Source organism: Centruroides vittatus, unplaced genomic scaffold (assembly GCF_030686945.1).
Source record: "Centruroides vittatus isolate TY-2023 unplaced genomic scaffold, ASM3068694v2 contig_371, whole genome shotgun sequence".
Lineage (NCBI taxonomy): Eukaryota > Metazoa > Arthropoda > Arachnida > Scorpiones > Buthidae > Centruroides > Centruroides vittatus.
The window spans coordinates 2647248-2666948 of record NW_027122194.1 but is presented as its reverse complement, the minus strand read 5'-3'; the positions used below and the strand labels follow the sequence as shown (position 1 = coordinate 2666948).

General features: G+C 27.3%; 1 protein-coding gene across 1 annotated transcript in view; it reads right to left on the bottom strand.

Annotated features, from left to right (window-relative positions):
• Positions 1-118: 118 nt before the first annotated feature.
• The window catches only part of Arp1 (Actin-related protein 1), a 21911-nt gene continuing 2328 nt past the window's right edge, over positions 119-19701 (bottom strand). Inside the window, 11 exon segments of the mRNA XM_067270485.1 lie at positions 119-829; positions 4874-4914; positions 4993-5054; positions 5131-5305; positions 6223-6315; positions 6388-6604; positions 7875-7962; positions 7965-7998; positions 8250-8375; positions 9381-9456; positions 12245-12309. Coding sequence (XP_067126586.1) covers positions 727-829; positions 4874-4914; positions 4993-5054; positions 5131-5305; positions 6223-6315; positions 6388-6604; positions 7875-7962; positions 7965-7998; positions 8250-8375; positions 9381-9456; positions 12245-12309 — 1080 coding nt within the window. The 3' untranslated portion in view covers positions 119-726.

The window sequence follows — 19701 nt, the reverse complement described above, 5'->3', positions numbered from 1 at the left end:
GCATTGCACGTTTTACTTGCTGGAAACTTAAGCACGTAATTATTGATATTTATTGCCTTTTAAATTATATTATAAATTTTATTTATAATATAATTTAACAAAAGTAAACAAAACAGGATTATAAACAATAATATAGCATTTAATATATCGCTTGGTAATGCATTACAAAACAGATAGGATGGAGGGCAGGTAAATTATATAATTTAAGCAAACAATTTATTTTTACAAAGATGTCAAATATAAAAGTGCAAATCTAAACAAACATAGGTTGTTCAAAAATATATTTACAATATTTAATATATTGTCCATCTTTCGGTTAAATACATAACACTAGAACGTTCTAAATTTTAGATTAAATTATGCAGTTCGGCATAATGCCGAAATAACAATTTGTACACCGATAGATATGGCATACAAACAATTCTAGTTTAGACTTTGATCCCTTATTAAAAAATATATCTTGGTATGACTCCTCAAAATTAATTATGGATACTTATAAAGTACAAATGACAGGTAAAACTTTTAAAGCAGATTTCCTATATTACTATAATTTATCACGAGAATGACAAAGTAAATGAAATGGGAATGAACCGTGTAGAATTATACAATTAAATTACTCCATTATTAATTTAAATAGACTTAATTTATATAGATTTGATATCCCTTTCAGAATCAAATAGGGATAATCAGAAAAGCTGCTGATCTGCACGTGTAAATTTCTTCACATCAGAAAGTCTTGCGATGTATGGCCCTAATATTTTCCTCGTCGTATTCTTGTTTTGATACCCACATTTTCTTAAATGTATCGAGAGATGCTAAAATAGATCCTCTGAAATAGTAAAAACAGTTTTTATAAAATATTTAAATATATTTAATCAAAAACACATATTATACAACTTAAATGTTAAAAAAAATCTAGATTGCTGATGACTAAAAATATCATCATCAATTTAAATAAATAAAATTAATTATTATTGTGCTAAATGTTTACTAAAATGTGTAAAAAAATCATAGAAGTTTAAACTCTAAATTTGCTGTCAAATGCACTCCATGTGTGCAAAAATAAGAAATCTATTTGAAAAGTAATGAATTAATAAAATCTTAGGCACTTAACATTCAAAATACTAGTTAAGACTGATAACAATTCCACATTACCATTCAAATGTTGAGGCAAATATAAAAGTGGATCAATAAATAATCAGCCATGCAATTGCTTTTGGATGGTTATTTATTGATTCATCCTTACAGCCTGAAAAACTATAACCATTCTCTGATTAAAAATGAACAGAAATTTTATAAGTATATTTTAACAAATGTTTTTTGGGACTTTCGATTCAATATTAAATGATAACAAGATTTGTGACAACAATTAGCAGATTTTACAGCAGTTAAATTTATTCTAAAATATATCTAATATGCAGGAATATGCAATAAAATATTGAATACACAACATAGTGATTTAAACATTTAAACTTCTTTCCATAGTTTTCATTTTAATTAATTTATTAATTTGATTTGTAATTTTTTGAACATTGAAATATATTTCTTTTTATTTCAAATCAGTGTTCTTCCCAGGCCCTTTTGGCTCAGTGCACTGCCTAGCTGATTTACTGACTAAGTATAACAGAAAATTTATTGTCGTAAACTTCTATTGTAATTATAAACTTACATATTCAATATATTTATATGTTTTAGACTTTATAAAAAAATCTTTTAGACAATTATAAAAAAAATCCAGCAATGAGTTATGTAAATTTCCTAATAAAAAACTTAAAATTGCATGTGATACCATCTGTTGTGATACTTTATTGAAAACTTATATTATTAATTATAAAATGCAAAAAGGATGGAGTAATTTAATAGGTTTAATTTTCAGGGTAGAGATGAATTTTATAAAAAAATTGTAAACTGTAAACGCTAAATTGTAAATTAAATTGTAAATGCTAATAAGGAGTAAAATCTTTGTTAAGTCCAATCCTACTTGAGATATGACACACAACACCCATCTATCTCACCACTGTTAACCTTTTGCCAAAATTTAATAGCATCAATCCCCTAATACACAAACCTCCCTGCAAAATTTCAGAAATTTTTGACAAAAGACACTAAACTTCAAAATTGTGCCCCACTCACACAGAAAAAACCCCAAACTTTTCTACATTTCTTGAAGTTTCAAGATCCAGAGTCCAAAAATGTAAAAACTTAGGGAGGTGTTTTTGACTGTTTACCATAATTTAACTCTGTTATATATAACAGCCAGAAAAATAATAAGACAAGCAAACTGGCAACAAATTTTTGGTTTCACTTTTGATAGTCATAAAACTGAAAATACATTTTCTGGAATACACATGAAAAGTGCAAAGAAGCCTATTTCCCCTGGCATAATTAAATGCTGGGCAGCCTACCATCGTACTGACAATACAGCATTGCCTTGATTTTGCTGTATAACTTTTATTAATTTCATTTTTTTGATATAGACAAAAAACAAAGCAATCAGTTGCAATTCACTTATAGGTGTCCAATTCATGTATTTCTTCCTATAAAACACACCCTTTAAATAAAATTTTCAGTGTAGAAGTACCACTTAAATGTGATTTGTAAAAATTTCTAAGAAAGCAATCAAAAATTCATTTATGTTGATTGATTCACAGATATCTGTAAACAAAACTTCAAAAAATTTTTATTTCTAACTAAAGGAATTTTGAAAAAAAAAAAAAAAAAGGGATTGAATGCGACTAACTTTCATATTCAATAGATAACATAGATAAAAAATAATAAAATTCCACATTTGTAATTACAAGATTGTTGATAAAGACAATTGTAGAGGGCTTTATGAAATGTTATGTTACAATCAACTTGGATGAAACAGATGGCGATGTACTGTTCAAGGAGGATGAAGAGCATGATGGCAATAAAATAGGAAACAGAAATTATGACAACAAAAGTGGTAAAGTGTTGTTTCATTTGACTTTTCAATTTTTCTAAATGTAAATTGAATTTTTTGTGTGCAAATAAAATTAATAATAAAAGGTCAACTTATATTAAAATCCTATTTTTTTCAAAAAGTAAGGATTTTGGAGTCTACTTTTTGAAAAAATTGAGGATTGATTTATATTTGGGCTAATACAGTGTAAACTCATGCATTATGAGAATGGAATATCAAGAAAGATGGAGACAGGCAGACAGCAAGGAAGAAACACATGTGAACAGAAGAGATTAGAAAAACTGTCTGAAGATCAGAAAACATCAGATTCTAAAAACAGATTTTATATAAATTTATATATAATATATTATTATACAGGGTATCCTGTAAGCCTGAACCCATAGAAGTTTCTCATATGACTGTTTCATTTCAGGAAAACAACATCACTGACTACGAAGGAATCCAAGTGATTTTGATGATGGGGATCTGCAGTCCCCATCATCAAAATAACTGAGAAGTAACCAGAGAATCAATAAGCTTCATCCATACTGTAGACCAATCATGGACAGATGAGTTGGTAAGTTTATTGCCAAATTTAAGGAAACTGGGAGTGTACTTGACAGCTTTGCAGCAGATTGCCAGAAACTGTTACAGATGAGGAAAATAGTGCTTAAGTGTTGGCTCATTTTGCACTGAATCCATTGAAGAGACTTTTGTGGACTCAGTGCAAACACAAGTTGAATGAAATTGGGATCTATATATATATATATAAATATATATAAAGTATATTTATTTGTATAGAAAAAAAGACTGTATTTATGAGGGTTGATCAAAAAGTAAGGTTACAAGGCTGATATTCCTGGAGTTTCGTTTGTTATAGAGAAGTGAGAAGTGTGCGGTAATTTTAATACATGCAGTTGGCAACTTGCAGAGTTTCAGCCACCTGCCACTACAGCGCTAGTTGTAGGTAAACACAAATGGCAACTCGTTTGGAAAATTGGTCTCGCAAAGAAATTCGCTTAGTTATTCAATTTCTGTGGGCAAAATATATAACTGCGGCTGAAATTCACTGGCAGCTGGTAGAGGTTTACGGAGAGATTGTAATGCCTCATCAGCATGTCGCAGAATGGTGTTGGAAGTTTGCAGCCGATAAAGAAAACATCACTGATGAGGATCGCAGTGGCTGACCCAGCACGGCATCAACAGATGTCAACACAACTTGTGTGGAGGAGCTGATTCAAGACAACAGGAGAATCATGGCATATGATGGTAGAATTGGGAATGTCGTTCAAAAGTGTTCATCACATTGTTCATGATATTCTGCAATACTGGAAAGTTTGTACCCAATGGGTTCCACAAAATCTGTCCAACCAATACAAGGAGAAGTGCATGGGATGGATCCAGTGACTTTCACCTGTTTCCTCTCTTGAAGAAGAACCTAGCAGGACAACAATTCTCTTCAGATGAGGAAGTGGAACACTTCCTGGCTGAACATGCAAGGACAGGATTTTACCAGGAGGGAATTTTCAAACTCATCACACAAAGTGGCAAGTGCCTAAACCAATATGGAGACTGTCAAAAAATAACCTAATGTATGTACTATCAGTTGGCTGTATTGGTTGTATGAAATAAAATGTACACTTTTCACTGCAAACTTTGTAACCTTACTTTTTGATCATCCCTTGTACAAATAACAGAGAATTTTTAGAATATTGCACAATACTTTTTTGTCCACCTGGCTACTACTCCTTTATTCTACCTGGTTAGTGAAAATTTTTAAAGAGAATACACTCAAACCTGTTTTTGTGTGGTCTTTTTTTGTGCGATTTGTTTCGTGCAATTTTTTTTGTGTGATATACCAATTTGATTGAAATTCACAGACCGCACAAAAAAAAATCACACAAAAACAGGCTTGAGTGTACTTCAAATTATTTTAAAATTTCTACTTACCCTATCCAAGTTGAATATAACCTTTCTTGTGGAGCTGATATCTTTAAGAAAAAAGTTATCAAATTCAATTAAAGAAAATGTCTTTAAATTTTCAAATTATTTTTTTACATTGAACTCACTCTGATTTTTATATCTTTAGGGGCGATTTTCTTCACTTCACTTAAAAGCCTATCACCAAATCCTAAAAAAATATAAATTTTATTTAAACAATTTTCTAACTAAAAATTTTACTTTCAATATTAAACATGATATCCTACCTTTAAATAAAGTAGAACCTCCTGATAGGACTATATTTTGATACAAAACTTTACGTAAATCCATATCAGACTTATGAATGGAATAAACTAATACTTCATGAAGTCCTTCAAATTCTTCTCCTATTAAATCTGGTCTAAATAAAATTTCGGGTGCTCTAAATCTTGCCGGTCCAATCTAAAGAATTATAAAAGAAAAATTACCATGTTTTGTATTATATTAGAACATTTTGTAAAAAAAAATTATAAATAAATAGATAATTTTTTCGACGTATATTCTTAATACTTTCTAATAACATCAGTTTGTATTATGTAAAAGCTTAGAGAAATGTAATAATAAAATTAGACAAAATCTATTTTCATTACAGACAATATTAAGAAATAGAGCAACAGAAAGAGAGAATTAAAATACATTTTTACAAGTAGTTAATTTATTTAATTACAAAAATATTGGTAGTATTTTCAAGAGAAAACAATTTCATGAGCATAAAATTTCATTTATTAAAAATAGTATTCTGTAATCAGCTGTATCGTCATTCTAAAATTGTCAGTAAATATTTATTAGAAATTACATAAGCTTCTTTGTTTTGTTTAATGTTAGACAAACATCATGCTAAATGTAGTCATATGATTATTCTGTTAAGTAAAACTTAAGTAAATAATGAATTTGAAATTATTTCTGATCATCATTAAAATTTTGTAGTGCTAATTGTTACCAAATTCAGAATTATCAATTAAATAAAATTAATTTTTATTCTATTTAATTATTTTTTTATAAAAATATATTTTAAATATAATTAATTGCTATTATCATTTGTGTAAAAACTTCTATCAATGTCAATTAGCATTAACTAACACAATAAAACTAAAATACTAAACAACCACTCACCACCCTGGGATATAGTTACTGATGTATTCTGAACCAATTATGGTGTGTAGATGATGAAAACAAACAAAGATGAATGTTTTCGTCATCTACACACTGTAATTGGTTCAGAATACATCACTAAAATACTAAGTAATTCAAGATGAAAGAAAAGCCACATAAATAAAACCAGTATTCTCCTCTAAAAAGTATCAAGAAAATAAGCTAACCTCCAAAACACTTCCATCTGGAAGAACATATTTGCCTTTTTCTGTTTCAACTGTCTCTTCTTTTTGTGGATTGCTTGCCAAATAACATGCTCTCTAAAAGAAAGATACGTTAGAAAAATTGGAAAAATGCAAAATAATGACATCTAATCACTGAATTTATCTAACCTCTTTTATTGTTTTTACAATCTCAAATTCAGCAGTTGTATGAAAATTAAATCCTTCTTTACGCAACAACAAACGCAAGTAGCGTGAAACATCTCGACCTGCAATATCTACCCTCATTATACTATGAGGCATTGCAAAACCTTCATATATAGGAACAGCATGTGTAACTCCATCTCCAGAATCTAATACAACTCCTGTTGTACGTCCAGTAGCATATCTATTAAAAAAATCAATTTAATGAATATCAATAAATAGAATTAAATTTGTAAGTTGTATTTGTATATTTATTCTTTATACACAGTAGATTCTGTTTAATTAGGCCACTGGTTAATTGGGGCAACCTGATTATTCTGGCCAAAATGCAAAGAATAGAAATAAATCAATGTATTTAATGTAAATTTCCATTGCTTATTTGGGCCTAGTTGCCACTTATTTGAGATAAATGCAATGAAACTAGAGGCACACTACATCAGTTAACACAAGTTGTGCTGCAGAATGGGTTTAAAGTAGAAAATGATATTATACAGATATTATTCTCAAATTTACTTTGCCAAAAAGAAGTCAGGTTGGAACAGAAACAACACTTTGTTTGATCTGGTTCATTTACCTAAAGCAAAAGTAGTTTGAACTCTACAAGAGGTTCCTGGAAGAAACTGTAGCAAGAAGCTAAGTAAAAAAAACCACCAATGGCATAATCCATTTCATATGTAACAGATCATACCATTGGTTTGTTTACTTAGCTACTTACCACCTAGACTTTGTAGTGAAAAACAATCAAGATTGTCAAGTTGGGCTACTTATAGCTAGTTTAAGCTATTGAAAAATTAAAAGTACCTTTTACAATTTAGCTAGATGCAATTTTTTGACTATACAAATCTATATTTGGCAGTGTAATGGACTAATAAAATTTGTGCATTTGTTTATCATTATTTATTTAAAAATTTGAATATAACCACATTGTGCCATGTGTGGAAGTGGCAGAGTGTTCTCTCTTAATGCTTGCTCTTCTGGTGTTTTTCAAAGATTGTAATAAAAAGAAAAATTCTGTCTTTAATTAATTAATTTTTTTTATTAAATATCTCTTTTTATTTTTGTGTGGCCCAATTAAGCAGAATCTACTGCATTTATATAAGTATGTATTTGTTTGTTGAATTAATGTTTCTTATCCTTTTTTCTTTATTTATTATTATTAGTTTACTATGATTATAATCTATTAATAGGACTTTTAAACTGATGTAACCTCTGGTTGCAAAAATAAGATTTTATTTGCACAGGTGCAAATAAAGAGTTTTCTTTAAACCTACAGATTAATAAAATCTCTCATTTTTGCAACCAGAGGTTATACCATATCAGTGTAATAAGTCCTATTGATAGATTTGTCATAGTAAATTAAAAATAATAAATATGTATTTGTGTTACATTGTATATAACCAATAAAAATTCATTATATGACAAAACTTAAATATAGTTTACTTAAATGCACTTACAAACTAAGTACAGCTTGCATTGATATAAATAAAGCTGGAACATTAAAAGTTTCAAAAAAAATTTCAGCTGCCTTTTCTCGATTCTTTTTGGATTCAAAGGTGCCTCAGTTAAAAGAACAGGATGCTGTTTTAAAAAAAATAAATTTGATATTTATAATAATATATTTAAAATTTGATATACACTTTACAATTTAACATAAAGAAAATGAATATAAAAATCTCTGTAGATATAACAACTCAATTATAATATTCATTTATAAAATCTCTTTCAGCAACTAAGTGTAGCTAAAACAGATTTTATTTCATTTGGTTTAATTTAAAGATTAAAAAAAATTGTAGAAAAATAAATTATATAATTAAAATATACATTAATACCTCCTCAGGATAAGTTTGGAGTTGCTCTTTAGAATAAATGTACTGCCAGATTCGCTCCATATCATTCCAGTCAGTCACAATACCATGTTCCATTGGATAACGAATACTTAATAAACCTCTGTGTTCCTGTATATAAATCAGATAATTAATCAACCACAGCTGTCAAACATATGATGAAAATTCCATTTAGTTATATACAATCCATATTATTTCCAGATTTTGCAAACACGAGTCTATGTAAAGTGAAAATCAACTAAGTAGTCAAGAGTTCAATTATGGTATTGAAATAATGTACTTAAAGTAAACTAATCACTGCCAAGTTATTTTTAATTTCAAGTGAAAACAGAAAAATCTATCATCATCAGCCTGATTAAAAAAATATTCATGCTTTAATTTCAGATTTATGAAAATTAGACCCACAGAAATTATGAAGAATTTGTATGCAGAGCCTAAAATATTTGTTGTTTTGTGGATATTATCAATCAACAAGTATATGAAAAATTTAGAATCTACTATCAATTAAAACAAACTAGGACAATTTTTAAGCAAAGTTTAATGGTATCAGCCTATAATTATTGAAATTTTCAATGTATGTTAAGAAAAAAGACTATACTAAGTATGCTCTATAGAACTTTCAGAACTATTTGTTATCAAATATAAATTTAAAAATTAAATTATTAACTATGATCTTAACATATTTTGAATTCTTTTTATAAATATTTTGAGAAATGTATCAAATTTACTATATTCTTATTCAGGATCAAACAAAGTTTCTCATCATCTTTTGTTTTCCTTCAAGTATCAGATTTTCAAGAAAACTGATATTTTTTAAAATTTTATGTTAAAAAATTTTACAAAGTTCTTGTAAAGTTTCTTGGAAGAACTGTGTTTATATTTTATAACCATAAAACTATTATTATTCTCAAAATCAATTCAACACATCACTTTGTAATAATAAAAAGCAAATTAACTTTCAAAATAAAAGACTACTGACTAATTAATTACTTTGTAAATAAAATTAAATAAAAATTTGAACATTTTTCAACTATAAAGGGGGAAAAAAAAATTGTGTAAAGTACAAAATTATTACTTTCACAAATTTTACAAAAGAAAATTGCAATAAATAATTACCTCTGCTTTGGGTCCAACAAAAATATCTCCTTCTAATGCTCCTGCCATTACTCTGATGTGTTTCGGTCGTCCAATGCTAATTAATTAAATAATATAAAATTCAGAGAAATAACATATAGTTTAAAATTTAAATATTTATTAAAAGCAAATTATTGATATTACATTTTTACTTAGTTTTTTTAAACAATTTAAACAATTAAAATTTATAAAGTTCATATAAAAAAAAATCCTTAATTTGAAACTTTTAGGATTATTTTTCATTTCATTGATAAATTAAATTTTTTCATAAGTAATAGCTTGAAAATTTAATGATACTGTAATTCAAAATTAAAATTTAAGAAATTAGAATATTTTATTTTATTTTTAGATATAAATATAGCTTTTAAAAATGTATTCAAAGCTTTTCTGACAATCAATCAATTAGTATTTCTTTTAAATTAGAATTACTTTATAAAAATGATTTTTTTTGTCTCCATAAAAAATTATTCATTATGAATTTAATTTGAAATTATTATGTACATTTTTAAAATATGGTCAAAAAATTTTTATTTGTTAGAAAATATACCCAAGGTCTTATTAAGCCAAAGTCTAAACTAACAAAACAGGCTAAAATTTGGATACATTATGAGATGAATAGACATGTAGGTAAATGGTTATGATGATGATCAAATGGTACCATTACAGCCTAGAGCAAGTATGTGGAAACATTTTAACCATTTTAGTCATGTCCCTTTTAAGGCTATCAATATTCACATATCTTTCCTCCCTAGACTAGTATAAACAGAAATGTTTTACTGTTAGTAGAAATACAACAACAGGAAAAATAAATTTTCTACAAATTATTAGTATAATTTGGAAAACAAATACACACAATTACAAATCTAATGCTTAAAATAAGATTTAAGATGTATTTGTGTTTTTTAATTGAAAGTGAAAAAATTCTGCAACCCTTATGAGCATTTTCAAGTCCCAAATGTAGGGCATGTTCCATGAAGTGCACGTTACTGAACTAGAATAGAAATTAGTACTGCAAAGAAAAACAAAGATTGGTTCAATAGTTTGTTAAAAAAATGCATTATCATCAGAAAATTCTTGTTGGTAAAAGTGATAGAACTGATTGTACTATGTTGGGTTAATGTATTGAACTATGAAGGAAATGCTAAAAATAGAGTAGGTTGGCTATGATCCTGCATGTAAAAGGTTACTATTTGTTAGTTTTGGATGGCCCAATCTCAACTAAGCTGACAGTACTTCCTCTTTCTGGTTTTGTCATTGACTGGAACTTCTACATAACTAAAGCAAGCTTAATTTGGCATAAATTATTTGCAATAAGTCCTCTAAATTGTTAAATCCTATTTATTAGGTTATCTAACACTATCTAATAAATTATTTGACTGTTGTTCCAAGTATGTCTGCCATTTGTGATAGTTATAAGAGTTTATACAATTTTAAGAATATAAATTACTATTAGTAGTCTTGCTACTGTATTTTTCATTGAAGAGCTTCTTATTAATAATTTTAGAAATTTCAAAAATATCTCATATCAGCATTGTCCAATGCAGTCTTCAAAAGAAATTTTTAATGGTTTGTTAATATGTTCTCAAAGGCATTTGATAAATGCCAAATGGATTACATTGAGCTATAATAATGCTACTAATTACTAATTAAATGTCAAGATTGGAAGAGATTTGGGTAGCATAACTGGCAATGTGTTGACATGGCAAGTGGGAGTTACAGGTCTGAGTCCTGCTTCAAGCCAATTCTTACCTTCCAAAACCTTCTAAATTAATTATTAAATTTATCATGTGATGGCACCTAATGCCTATCTCTAGGCCAAATTATCTGACATTTAATTAGTAAATAGTAGCATTATTACAGCTCAATATAATCCAGTAATTGTTTGGCATTAATCTACAAATCAGGTTAATTGATGTTTACATTTATGATACATTTGATAACATTTAAATTTAATCATCATAATTAAATAATTTAAAATAAATTTTCTATTTTCAGTTATATTGTATTAAAACTGAGTTTGTTACTTTACTTAATTTTACTTTATACACAAATTATTGCATTAAATTTTGTTTGTGATCTTTATTTACTAACTAAAAAAATTTGGCTCTTAAGATATATTGATATCAGATAGTGCTGTATTACATATTATAATTTGATGAAACATATATAATTTAAATTACACACAATTTCATATTTAAAATTACAATGTAACCTACTTTAAGTATAAAAAATAAAACGTGATAATTTTCTTTTAGCATAAATTAATTCAGTCTGCTACTTTTGATTATTGCTTTCTATTTCATTTGGCTTTGTTCACTTCATGTGAACTAAAACATTTATATAAAATATTTATAACTAACTCTAAAAAGACAACTTGATTCAGTAAGAATATAAAACAATAACAATAAATTCTATATTTAAGAAAATTTTTAAATTTGATTAAATCACAATAATTTGTATTGACTGACATTCAAAAATCTTTAATATTTTTTTAAATTTATAAATGTAAATTTTAAAATTATATAAATAATCTGTAAGCTTATGATTTGTGATCATAATTGAAAACAATTGAAGAAAATTCTATTTTCCTTAATTTTCTCTTATTTCTTAATACTATAGATAAATATGAAAACTTTTATATTAAAACAGGAATAAATTAAAATACCAAAAATGTATAGAAAAAGAAACACAGCTTAAGAGTTAAAATAATAATATTTAAAAAACACTTTTTTAAGATATTATGAAATGCATTTGATCAAAGACTTCTAAAAAATAAACCTTCACATTACTTAATATTAATAAAATTAAAAAAAATTATATGTAATAGTAAAATGTAAACTACTTACTAATTTGGAAAATGACATTTTGGAACTTGATCACCAGCAAAGCCTGCTTTTATTACGCCAGAACCCTAATGATTGATTATAAATGGTAATTATTAATTGATTTAATTTGGAAATTACTTATTATATAAAATTAAATATTAAATTTTATAAATTCTGCTACAGCAAAAGAATATAAACTAGTGATAGGATAACCAATGATTTTCAGTAACAGTAACACATATGTGCATAATCATTAATTGACAATAATCATTATTTTAAACTGTAATCATTATTACAATTTATAGTGCTAGAGAATAAATTAGTTACTGGGTCAGTGATCAAAAGGCTACATCAATACATTGGTATCAATCTGCACATATATTTGGGGAAGCAGGCCAGGGTCAGGTTCCCCAGGACAAGGAAGGGAAGTAGAAGCATAAGTCCGATTTACTTTTCATCTGCTTGGTGGAAATACTACTACTGATATTGATAAATTTTTATACTTTAGCATATGTTGCTTCAAACTGTTTTTTATTAGTGATGTAACGAATAGTATATTCGGCCTCAGCTGAATACCGAATATTCGGCTTGATTAACACACACATAAAAAATTAGCGCGCAAACCTCATTATGCAAGGATTGCGCACCCTGCTCTCTGTTGGCCCGATGTCACTATGATTTTTTCTTCCAGTAGGTCTAAATTATTTAAATTAATTAATTAAATTATAATTATTAAAGTTAATATGAGATGGAGCCTAACGTCTACCTCTAGTGCCAAATTGGTTTATAATTTATGTAATAGCCATAAATAGCCCAATATGATTTGGCAGTTGTTGGTATTTAGATGTAAGTTATAACTTATAAGTTATTTTATTTGCAATCGATCTTTTTAACTCTTTAATTAAGCAGTAAAATTTTATTTTTACTATGTATTTGTAGACTGAACAGTACCCTAAGGATATATAGTTTAGTGGAGACATATGGTCTAGTTTCTCCCCAGATGTGGAACAGTTCAAATATATTATTGGAGGGTTTCTATTTGTGAAGTTTTGTGATATTTTGTTGCTATTGTTTTTGTCAATATTTTTAAAATTAACATGATTTCAAATGTTATCTTTTGCATATAATGAGAAATGCTCATTCTTTGCTTTATATATGAAATAAATTATATAGTAGTTACTCATCTTCTAGAAATAAATAATTATTTCATTAAATACGATAAGTTTCAATAAAACATTTCGTAAATCATTTTAAAATATTGTAAAAAATATTAATATATACAAGAATACGAATATAACGTAATTAACTAAACAATAACACTAATGCCCGATACATTCTAACCTACATGCCATCAATGCCATAAGATATCAGGCTAGATAAAGGCTATAATATTATTTTAATTACGAAATAATTTACTAGAGTTAGACGCTATTTCTTTATTAACTTTAATAATTATAATTTAATGTTTAGCATTAATAAAAGTTTCCAAAATGATTAATTTACTGTGTTTTTGTTATTTCTTACTTCTGTTTTTAGGTATTCGGCCGAATAGGCCGAATACTGGGTAGTAAATGAATATTTGTTACATCACTATTTTTTATATACAAAATGAGAAGAAAAATTTCTCACTGTTGGGCTTTGAGTGGATGTAAAAAAATACAATGTATTATTGTATACAGTGTACCCAATTCTACTCTCAATTTTTGTAATATGGTAAAGTAACCAGATCCTGAAATATAAGAAGCAAGATCATGTGACTTATCTGACATCCAGTTATTCAACTGGATGTCAGATAAGTCACATGATCAATTCCAGTAGATGATCATTGGTTTTCTGTTTCTGACATCATAAATGACAGATTTTACAATCAATCAATGAACATTTTACTTATCCATTTATTCTTATTTACAAAATAATGACCTCCAGCAATAATGACAATGAAAAGTTCATTATGGCTCTGAAAGCTTTGTTTGCTTTAACTGCTTTTTTAACTCAGATAATTAGCAAAAACTATAAACTCTCTTTTATAATTGATCAGCAAAACTATGTTACTTGCATTTGGTACATAGCAGTGTTTTCAACCACCAGTTCATAAAAAATTTGACTGTACTCATGCTGGTGCAGATGATTGTGTGCAAAATTTAAATAGATGTCTAAAGTTTACTGTACATACTTTGTTACATAAAGTAACTCTAAATATGCATGTATAAAATAAGCATAATTCACAGCTGCATATAATTACAGGCCGACATGTAAAAAATACACTGAATTTTAATTATTGGATAATTATTTTTTTTTAACAGTTGGATTATATTTTTATAAATAATCCTAAAATTTGCTACTAGGAAATGAAAAGACAAATATTTTATATTTCAAAGTAGACAAAATTAAATATTTTATTTATAGTTGAACCAAAATACATTAAAATTTTTTGTAACAATACTTCTTATCAAACATATTTGCATTAAAAACCAGTTATATCACAAATGATTTCTATAATTCATATTTAAATTGACATATATAATGATCACTGTATAATAATGTTTCTGTTATCTATCATTCTTCTAGATATTTAGTTTATGATATTTAGTTATGGATGTTACCATCAACTAAAATGATTCAGTTACAGAAGATAAAAATCAGCTGAAATGAATTTAAATTTATTCAGGTAAAGCCTTTTTTTTATTTCTACTAAATTATTTTTTTAACTTTCTTCAACTTAGCTGTCACCTTTTACTTTTTTCTTCAAGGACTTTCATTTTAATTACTGTGATTATTAAGTCATATTTTTATAAATTATTTAAAAAATTCTCAACACAAGCTTAAAATATTGTTTCATTACTGATATTCATATATATTAAGTATCAAAAATCAAGTTTAACTGAAGATATCTTAATTTAACACTACAGTTTTCATTCAAAATTCAAATTGCACATTTGAGGATAAAGCTTAAAAGCTTTAGTTAATTGAAAGTGTTTTTTCACTTGGATTTTATATAACTTAAGGAATTGAAAATGTATTTTGAATAGGGTCTGATTAGTATTAGATAAATCAAACTTTATTTAAAATATGGAATATTGAAGATATAGAACAATTTATGAAAGAAGCTGCATTAAAACAGAAATGTATCTTAAATGACTTATTTGGAAGAAAATGCAATATGATAATGTAATAAAATTTTTTTTAACTTAAAGCTCAACAAATTCAATAAACAAATGCAGTCTATATAGAAACATGATAAATTGTTACTGTACAGTACTTGCCATTTTTTACTATATCTGAATACATCAGTATATCAGAAAAAACAAAAAATAAAAAAATATAATGGACACAAATGTGAATATAATCAATAATTTCAATGAAAAAAACTACCAGTAAAGGTTAAAACAGAAAACTGTTCAGGTTTAAAATTACTTCTTTTTAATTATCAAACACTTCTAAGGTTTAGGAAAAGATTTAAACCCATCTCATTTATTACAACTACTTTAAGTTATATACCAGTATATGCAAACTGATTTGTTTTTGTTATTCCTATTATGTAATTGTTCTATAGAGAAAATTGGTCCAAAGTAAAACATGAACCTACAACTCTTGCTTACCAGTTACACTACACAGATTTCTGTCTGATCTTTGCTTCCAGAACTTTATCAAGAGATGGCATCTAATGCCTACTTCTAGATCAAATTACTTAACATTTAATTATTAATAGTAGTATTCTTACATATAATATTAGAATACCAATTTTCTGTAAAGTTTGTTATTGCTTCATTATTTTAAACTGTTAACTGCAAATATATTCTAGACATTATTTGATTTTAAATTGTTTGTTTGAAATCAAAGAACAAAGACAAGAAGGAATCTCGTATACAGAGTAAATTTAATATTCTATTTCTAATTAAATCCAATCATTTTTAAAAATTTTATCTTTTGTTCTTTGTTATTTTAACTTGTTAAGTGTAAAAGTATATGTTGGCTTTTCAGGCAAACTACTTATTAGTTACGTTTTATCCTTTTGTATTGCTTATTCACATGGATAACTTTCTTTACCAGCTTACAGACAGCATCAAGATCTACACCAGCCATACTCAACCTGCAGCCCACCAATCCTCTACGTGCAGCCCATAACATTCAAATTCATTAAGTACTTTTTTTTTTAAACTTCTGGAAATCTGGCAAGAGTTTTAAAATCGCAAGACATAGGCAACCCTTGACTAGTTGATTTCTGCACACAGTGCTTTTGTGACTTGTTTGTTTTAGTTATGTAATAACATCAATGTGTGCATTTTCTCTTATAATTTTAAGTGTCAACTATGCTAAACTGATGCAAGTGACTGTTTTAAACTGAATAGTTGTGTGTCAAAAATAATTTAATTACCCACAATAGCAGGAGTGCCTTTAAAATACAAATAAAAAATATCCAAAGAAAACAGTGTTTCAAGACAATTGGGAAGAAGAATATTTTGTTGTGCCAAATACACACAATTTGGCAACTTGTTTGATTGGTCATGAAAGTATAATATTAAAAACATATAATAACAAACATATTGTTTGTCATTACACTACGAAACACAAATCACTTAATGACCTTTCCTTGGAAGTGTTTAATAAGAAGTGAAAAGTAAACTTTCTTTAAGAAGTTATTGCAACAACAACAAAGCACAATTTTAGTGGTGTTATCACAAAATGCAGTGGTGACAAGCAGTGGCACACCCAAGGGGAGGGAGGGTCAAGGGACCCTGGTCCCCTCCAAAAGAAAAACAAACAATAGAAAATTTTCCAAAAATCTCTTCTTAATTAAAATTCATTTTTTAAATTTATATTCTGTAGTGTCTTCTATTTCTATGCTATTTATAAATTAGTAGTCATCTAAGGTAAAAATTTTATTGAAATTGCATTAAAAATTTTTTTTTTATCTGTTCAACTCAGCTCCCAAAGAGTAAATCCCTGAATGTGCCACTGGTGACAAGAGCATCATATGAAATTTGTTACGTACTTGGTAAAAATCTGAAACCATTTACAGACAGAAGTTGTGATGAAATGTTTCATCAATGCTTCCAAAAAATTATTTGATAATTTTAGCAATAAAAATCAAATAATATTGCATATTAAAAAAATGCAACTTTCTGATTCTACCTGTATTAGATGTATTGAAGATATTGTAAAATACATTTGTGATCACATCATAGATTTGAAAATTGTAAATATTTTAGCTTAATTTTTGATTCTAGTACTGACATTTCAGCAACATCACAATGTTCTATTTTTGGTACATACTATACTGAACAAATTCAATTCATGAAAATTTTTTTTGAAATTTTTTCTATGAAGAATCAAACCAGAGACATCAACTCCAGCAACAAGTTGCTTAACTTTCCCAGTAACATTTAAAATTTTGGTGGCACCATTTGTTATGATATTTTATTAAAAAATCTTTTATATTTTTAATTATTATAAAATGGTAAAAAGCTTAATTTTTAGGGTAGGAATGTATTTTATAAAAGTTTGTAAGTGCTAATAATGAGTAAAATCATCATTAAGTCCAATCCCACTCGAAATATGACCCACGATCCCCTTTATCTCCCCCTTCAACCTTTAATCACCAAAATTTAATAGCATCAATCTCCCTGCAAAATTTCAGAATTTTTTACAAAAAACCATAGAAGTTATTAAGCTTCAAACAGGGTGAACAAAATGGGTGCTCCACATACACACTAACATCCATCCATACAAAAAAAAACATCCCAAATTTTTTTTCATTTCTTGATGTTTCAAGGTCATCAAGTCCAAAAATATAAAAATCTTAGGGGGATCATTTTTTGATCGATCGCCATACTTTCTCCCTGTTATATATAACAGAGCTGGAAAAGTAAAAATTAGTTTATATGTGTACTGATGGATGTCCTTCGACAACTGGATCTGAAAAAGGATTTTTCCTATTGAAAAAGAAATACAATTAAACAAGTTTCTTTTCATTTCACCATATCATTCATCAAACTTCGCAGCATGTATTTCCACGCCAAAGTAGATGCCATGATGAAAACAGTCATAAATATAGGAAGTTATACCAGGGAACAAGAACTGAACCATAAAAAGTTAAAAAGTGTCTTGAAAGAAACAAACAGTAATTATAGCAACATTCTTCTCAAACTTTATGCAATGGCTAAGAAGAGAAAAAGTTTGAGATCAGTTTTTTCTTTATGGCAAGAAATTACTTTATTTTTATAACAAAACAATAAAGTTAACAGCAAAATTGAAAATGATGAATGGTGATGTATTGTAGCTTTCTGTACATCAAAAAAATCTTAGTGATTTCAATCTCTGTTTATAGAATAAAAATAAAATTATTTCACAAATTGAAAGAAAATACTTTATTTTCCAAGAGAAACTAAGCATTTATTGCTCTATGATAGAGCAATAAATGCTTAGTTTCTCCTGTCTTTGCTTACTAGAAGAAAATCTATTCTACCCAAATTGGAACATTTATTACAGTACAACTTTTTGTTGTTTACATCAAAAAGTGTAAAAAGCAACCAGAAAATAGGATTATTTCTTGAGAGGTTGTAAAGATAATTTACAATTCAGTTTAATGAATTCTGGAAAAATTTTTGTTTGCTTTACTGCAAAAAAATTAATGTTGTGATAATGATGTTTGGCCAGGGCAATGGCAAAATTCACTTTTTCAGTGTTCATTTTAAGGCAAATCAGCTGTATCATCTATGATATTAATTTTTAATACAGCACCTTAATAAGTAATAATTTGAATTTATGTTCATAGATTTGTGCTTTCACTCTGAAAGCTTCTCAATGCTACTAGGCACTGCCCACCTCTGTTTGCCAAAGAAAAACTTCCATCAATTTTAACATTTAAATTTTTCATAGGTTTCAATATATTGATAAAGCCATTAATAAAACAGTTTCTTACATGAAATAGACAAAGAATAGATTTGGAAATTTGAATACAGATATGCTGGAACATTGCTTATGTATGCACAAACTGGATCAATATACCATCATAATACAGAATATTTCATTCTTAACAAAAGAAGATAAACCTTTGATAAATACAATGCTTAATAATTGTTATCTATCATTTATAGTTACAGGTAGACTGCATTGTGGTACAAATGACTTCATATAATCATTTGGTCATTGCCGGTGTTCTATGTGTAACTGCACATTACCAAAATGAGCCAAAAAAAAAAAATCACAAAGAATTCATTGCAGAATGATATAAAGGTAGTGAGATGATTTGTTTTAATGCAATGCATTCTTTTGTGAAACAGAATATAGTATCTAGATTTCAGGCATGATATATTTTCTACATGTGCCATTTCTAAACGTTTGTGTCTTTTAATTCATATTTTCTATAATTTGTTTATGATCTTGTATGGAATCATATGTCTCCTCAAAAAAGTTCTCCTGAGCTAGCTAGTTGTTTGATGCAATTTTGTCAATAATCAAGACTAAACTCAGCAGGA